General features: G+C 57.6%; 1 protein-coding gene across 1 annotated transcript; it reads left to right on the plus strand.

Moving 5' to 3' along the window:
* The first annotated feature begins 1,567 nt into the window (after nt 1–1,567).
* On the plus strand, nt 1,568–4,595 carry DUSP1 (dual specificity phosphatase 1). The gene is made up of 4 exons (XM_036313637.1): nt 1,568–2,192; nt 2,435–2,580; nt 2,924–3,143; nt 3,573–4,595. The coding sequence occupies exons 1-4, from the start codon at nt 1,823–1,825 to the stop codon at nt 3,941–3,943; spliced, it is 1,107 nt and encodes a 368-aa protein (XP_036169530.1). The 5' UTR covers nt 1,568–1,822; the 3' UTR covers nt 3,944–4,595.
* Nucleotides 4,596–6,701: the final 2,106 nt, after the last annotated feature.

A 6,701-nucleotide genomic window follows, 5' to 3' on the forward strand; every position in this document is an offset into this window, starting at 1 on the left:
AATTTTCTTTTTCCTTTTTTTTTTTAAGATACAGGGTGGGTGTTGCCATTTTCTGAGGACGTCTTTGCTGCCCTCGGCCAATATTCATCTGAAGATAGAAAAGGCCATTAAAAAAAAAAAAAGCACTCAGACCAGAATCTTTCTAGAACTTCGGCAGACGGTGTGAGCATGTGCACACACAGGCTGAGCGAGGCAAATGCAGAAGTGGCCGCTGTGATACAATCACAGATCAACGACAGAGGGTGCCGTGAAGTCCCCCCTCCCCGGAGGAGAAGGGAAGAAACCAAACCGCACAATGTTCCTGACTCGGCACCCCGACCCGGTGGCGCAATGTTTATGTTTGGGTACCTAGCAAGTCGGTGCCGCCGCATGCGACACCACAGCCCGGGGAGGGGGAGGGGGGCGCACGTTACTAGGGGCTCAGGGCACGGGGACCCAATGGGGTCTTCCCAGATGTTTGCCCAGGCCCTGGGATTCCTCCTGAAGCGCCTTAGGGTTAGATTTCGGGAATGCAGCCCACACCGAAGGCGAGAGCCAGGGCGAGGGTGTCAGGCCGGCTCCTGTGCCGAGGTGGAGCCCCCAGCCCAGAGCAGAGCAGGCCCCCAATCTGTACACAGTCACGGAAATGGGAGGGGGCAGCTCCGTTTGTTTCAAGCAAACGCGACCAGGAACGTGCCTGGTGGCCCCTGGGGGGCGCTATCACCTCCCCCAAACCGCCGCACCCCTCAATCCACAGGAGCGCCTTGCGACCCCTCACTGAGACACGAGCTCCCCGCCCCGCCTTCCTCCGCTCAGTCTTCTGAGGACCACACCGCGAAGGGCATTTTCCCCACCAGGGGTCTGATTGGAAGGCATTTAACTTATTAAATGTACTTTCTTTTTTGTGTTTTTTTTTAAGTAACAGGAAAGTCTGGGGAACAGGAAAACATTTTCCTGAACTCCTCCACCCCAGCTCAAAACTCTCTTGTTCTTGGTAGGAACACTTCTATGGACAAGTTCACCCCCCCCCCCGCTCCCCCCCCCCCCCCCGTGATGCTGGGCAAGTAAAACGCTTCTCCTTGGGCCTCTACCCCCCGCCGGGGACGAGGAAATGAGAGAAAGGGGCACGGCGTTCGCCACAGCGCAGGAAGCCCCTTTCCGCTCCGGAACGCCGCCGGGAGGGGAGGGAGAGGAGGGGACCAGGCGGGGGCGCGGGAGGGGGCCAGCGGCACGCCCCCTCCCCCAGCCCCTCCCCCTCCCAGCCGCTCGCTCCCCTGCCGGCCCCGGGCAGGCAGCACGCCCTCCTCCTCTCCTCGCCGCTGCGCCCGGAGCGGCGCGGGCCAGGTCCCCGGGGACCCGCCGGGAGCGGGCCGGCGGCGGGCGGGGGGCGGGGGGCCGGGGCCCGAGCCAGCGCGCAGCCAGCGGATCTCGCTCCGAGGCCGATGACGTCTTCGCCTCTGGCTCCGCCGGCGCCAAGCTGGGCAGGGCGGTGACGTCACCGCCAGGTCACGTGACGCCCATTCAAATAAACAAACCCCCCTCCCCCTCCGCGCTCGCTCGGCTCCGCCCAGGGGCTGCGAGATATAAAGCTCTCCCGCGGGCCCCGCTCGCCGCGGACACTCGGGCAGGAGGTACGAGCGGACTAGAGGGGCAGGAACTAGGGGCGGCAGCACCCAGAAACCCGCGCCACAGCCCCGCGCTCAGTCCAAAGGCAGTGTCGGGTGCCGCGCCAAGAGAGTCGCCAGGGTCGGACTTCACCCCGAAAGCCGCCGCCTCCCCGCCCTTGGCTCCCGAGGACAAAGAGCACAGGAAGACCCGCACGCTGGGGGCGCTGGGGCTGGCCATGGTCATGGAGGTGGGCTCGCTGGACGCCGGGGACCTGCGGGCGCTGCTGCGGGAGCGCGCGGCGCAGTGCCTGCTGCTGGACTGCCGCTCCTTCTTCGCCTTCAACGCCGGCCACATCGCCGGCTCGGTCAACGTGCGCTTCAGCACCATCGTGCGGCGCCGCGCCAAGGGCGCCATGGGCCTGGAGCACATCGTGCCGAACGCCGAGCTGCGCGGCCGCCTGCTGGCCGGCGCCTACCACGCCGTGGTGCTGCTGGACGAGCGCAGCGCCGCCCTGGACGCCGCCAAGCGCGACGGCACCCTGGCCCTGGCCGCGGGCGCGCTCAGCCGCGAGGCGCGCGCCGCCGCGCAAGTCTTCTTCCTCAAAGGTACGGCCTCGGGGAGACTCGGGGCCCTGCCGGGGCGGGCGTGGGGGTGGGGGGTGGTTGGAGGAGGACTGGCCCTCCGCTCCCGCCCCAGCTGGAGCAGTTTTCTGGGGGCTCGTCCTTGGCTTTGTTTGGCGCCAGAACAAAGATTCGGGGTAAACTTCCAGCGCTGGTGGGTGGGGGAGTGGTGTGAAGGGCCCTATCCCAGCGGTGCTAATGGGGAAAATGTCTCTCTGTGTTCCCAGGAGGATATGAAGCGTTTTCAGCTTCCTGCCCGGAGCTGTGCAGCAAACAGTCGACCCCCATGGGGCTCAGCCTTCCCCTGAGTACTAACGTCCCTGACAGCGCCGACTCGGGGTGCAGTTCCTGCAGCACCCCACTCTACGATCAGGTCAGTAGGGGGCCATGCCAGAGGGGAGAAGGGACAGCTGACAGGCCTGGGAGGGTAGTGCTAGTGAGAATATAGAAAGTGACCTGCATTGTTGTTTAGGACGGAGGGGGTATTATTTATCCCGCGTGCGCTGATGAGCTGAGCCTCTAAGACTGGCACCACAGGAATGACCACTGGCCTTGCCCAGGCAAATGGGTTTCGTCCCTACTTATTTATACCCCAACAGCAGCGCTCAGAGAGTTCACCCAGTGTCTGACACTGACAGCAGGGAGGTCTGTGGGTGTGGGCACCGGCATTGACTTTGAGCAAAGCTTGACAAGTGTTGGATATTTTTGGATTCCAGGGTGGCCCAGTGGAGATCCTGCCCTTTCTGTACCTGGGCAGTGCCTATCATGCTTCCCGCAAGGACATGCTGGATGCCTTGGGCATCACTGCCTTGATCAACGTCTCCGCCAATTGTCCCAACCATTTCGAGGGTCACTACCAATACAAAAGCATCCCAGTGGAGGACAACCACAAGGCGGACATCAGCTCCTGGTTCAACGAGGCCATTGACTTCATAGGTAAATGGAGCGGATGCCTGAGACTGCTTCCTCCCTCCCCCAGCTTAGCCACGGAACCCAAACACTGTGGCAAGGACCCGAGTGACGTTCTTCTACGCCTTCCTCCAGACAGTACATAGCAGCCTGGTGTGGGTAACATCCTGCAGACAGACGGGTTTGATGTCCCTCTTTTCAAACGAGCAAGCCTGAGGCTTAGAAAGTTGAGTTGATCTGCCCAACATCCATTTGGTCAGTGGGTGGCCAGTCTAGGTTTAACCCTGTGCTTCGCACAGTGGCTTCATGGCCTCCACGAACAGTGTCTTGGTGATGCACGAGTCGATGTTAAGCATCTCTGCACAGGACACGCATGATGTTTCTTACACACCCGGTGCCTGGGGCCAGGGCCGCGCTCGCGAGCTCTCGGGTAACCAGCCCCCCTTTGTTTTGCAGACTCCATCAAGAACGCCGGAGGGAGGGTGTTTGTCCACTGCCAGGCGGGCATTTCCCGCTCGGCCACCATCTGCCTCGCGTACCTCATGCGGACTAACCGGGTCAAGCTGGACGAGGCCTTTGAGTTTGTGAAGCAGCGGAGAAGCATCATCTCCCCCAACTTCAGCTTCATGGGCCAGCTGCTGCAGTTTGAGTCCCAGGTCCTGGCCCCCCACTGCTCAGCAGAGGCGGGGAGCCCCGCCATGTCCGTGCTGGACCGGGGCGCCTCCACCACCACCGTCTTCAACTTCCCCGTCTCCATCCCGGTCCACTCCACGAACAGTGCGCTGAGCTACCTTCAGAGCCCCATTACGACCTCTCCCAGCTGCTGAAAGGCCACGGGAGGCGGGGACTCCAGGCTCCCCCTTGAGAGAAAATGCAGTCACTCCAGGGAGGGGCTCCTGAGGGCTGGTCCTTACTTATTTATTAATTTCCCCCGAGTTCCACTGGGTTCCCAAGCAGCCACAGTGATGGCTGAGCATCAAGGCGTTCGCTGGACTCGGCACATTCGGGACCAACGTCGAGTGGGTACCTCGCGTCCCCCTGACAAAGAGGGGCAGAAGGGAAAGGACTCCGCGTGCGAGCCGATTCTTTTCGCTTGCCCCCGTTTTTCTGTACACACTTCATGCTTGACATACGTACCAGTGTTACCATTCCCGACGACACATGCATATGCGAATATACCTTATTTATTTTTGTGCGGGCGGCCCGCCTTCACAAAGGTCAGTGTCGCCTCCTAGAAGAACCAAATACCTCAGTTTTTGTGTTGAGTACTGTCACGTCCTGTAAATACAGCCTGAGCAGGTTTGTTCTCAGCACTGGCGGAAGGAGGCGCCAGTGTTGCTGTTTTTAGTTGCCAACAGTTGTCTGTTTGCTGATTATTTATGACCTGAAATAATATATTTCTTCTTCTGAGAAGACATTTTGTTACATAAGGATGACTTTTTTTTATACAACAGAATAAATTATGGCATTTCTATTGAACTCTCAGATGCTTGCTTTCTTGGGCAGCCCCCGATCCCTAGTGAAGAAATAGGGGTGCAGCAGCAAGGGCCTCCGGAATGCACGTGAGGATCTGATGCCACACTCCTTGGTGGCCTCAGTCCCACGAGATGCAGGAGTTGTCAGGTGGGTAGAGAAGTGGGATGGATCAGGAAAAACCAGGTGCTGTAGCTGATTTGTGTTAACCTTGGGTTCCAGTGTCCCTCCATAGATCCCCTACCGTGCCACCCAGGGGGCCTGTGTCCCCAGAGCCAGCGCTAAAAAGAGAGGGGCTGCTTTCTCATTTACTACCTTCTCCGAGATAATATGCCAGGCCTCCCTTCTCTCAGGCTGTGCTGGTTATGAGGGTGGTAGTTTTCCAAACACTTCACATAAATAAATGTGTCCCTGCTACATGCAAGGCAGCGTGTGCTCCCTGCAAAACAAAGCAGCCAATCGTTTGCAAAGACACCGAGACCCAGCCTCGCGAAGGGGCAGGAGTCGGAACTGGGCCTGCTTCTGTTTTGGTTTCTAAGTCCATGTGCTTCGCAGTTACCTCTCACATGCTCTTGTTTTGCCTTTGAAAAGACCTTTATTGTGAAAATAATACCTCTGATGGTTAAAAACCCAAGCACTGTAAGCAAATACAGCATAAACAAAGGACCTGAAGTTCCCTCCCCTCCCCCTCCCCCATTCCCCCCCTCCCCGCCCCCCACCTTCACCTGACCATCATGAAGGCTTTGGAGCAGCGGTTCTCAACCTGTGGGTCGCAACCGTGGGAAAACACATATAGCATATCAGATACTTACATGACGATTCATAACTAGCAAAATTACAGTTATGAAGTAGCAACGAAAATAATTTTATGGTTGGGGGTCACCACAACATGAGGAACTGTATTAAAGGGTCACGGCATTAGGAAGGTTGAGAACCACTGCTTTGGAGCCTATCCACCCGGAGCCCCAGCCTGGGAACATAGCATGTTCGGTGGCTGCCTCCAGGTCACTTGCTTCTCTGATTTCATAATTTTGCTGAAGGAGCCAGGCTATTAAATCCAACGTGCTCTAGGGCAACATTCTGGCTTTTCACTCTCTCTTGCCAAACAGGCCAAAACAGAGAAGGCGTAATCAACCACTAACCCATGATCCCGTCTATAATGTTGAATGAAATAGCAGCGAACCCCCCGGCTCACTGACCCCTTAGCTCCTGCCCCCACCACTTGTTTCTGCACCAAGCGTTGTAGGAAACGGGGAAGGAAACATCTGCCTCGACTTGTCCAGTAGCCCCCTGGGCAGCGGTCCGGGTGCAGCCCACCTGGACCTTTCCCCATCAGTTTACCACCTGCCACCCGATTCCCAGGGCCTGAGAGAGCCCTGTGTTCTCTGAAGTTCTAAGAACTTACTCTGGGCTGGCAGGCTCATTTCCTCGGCTGGGCTTCCGATTTCAAGTGTGTTCACGCCTTTCAAAACAAACCTTATCCAGTGTTGTTATCAAACTCTAGACATTTACTATTGCCAATCTGTCCCTTCGTGGAAATATACCAGCGGCTCTGAGTCTGTGGCAGATGCCATGGCTGACTTCCCCGTGGGCTCGGGCCATCACTTTCTGCTTGGCAGGCGCTGGTTAGACCCAAATTAATCTCCACTGTGATCCATGCAGTGGAAAAATACAGCGGCCGCCTCAGGGAGCCTCCAGTGAAAGCAGTCCCCTCTCTTCTCCCCGCACAAGCCACTCACCTCCCACCACCCAGGAGAGCTGGGGTGACAGCCCCCTTCCCGGTATATCTGATTCCCGGTCTTCAGGCTTTTCTTAGGGGGAAAATGTACCTCAGTGTGTGTGTGTGTGTGGGGGGGGGATGCTCATATTATTAAAACGTTTGCTTCTCAATGGAAGATTGCAATAGAGACAACTCAATCATTTAATACTGATCATGTGATAACAGAGCTGTCGATTTTAGAGCTGGTGCTGTGCGCCCACCTAACTGCTTTGCACACCTCTCCATGAAACCTTTCACAGCAGCACCCACTGTACAGAGGAGGAAGCTGAGGCTCAGAGAGGGGGAGGACAGCCCTTGAATTCTAGCTCAAGGTCGTACAGCAAGTACAGGGT

Source organism: Myotis myotis, unplaced genomic scaffold (assembly GCF_014108235.1).
Source record: "Myotis myotis isolate mMyoMyo1 unplaced genomic scaffold, mMyoMyo1.p scaffold_m19_p_6, whole genome shotgun sequence".
NCBI lineage: Eukaryota > Metazoa > Chordata > Mammalia > Chiroptera > Vespertilionidae > Myotis > Myotis myotis.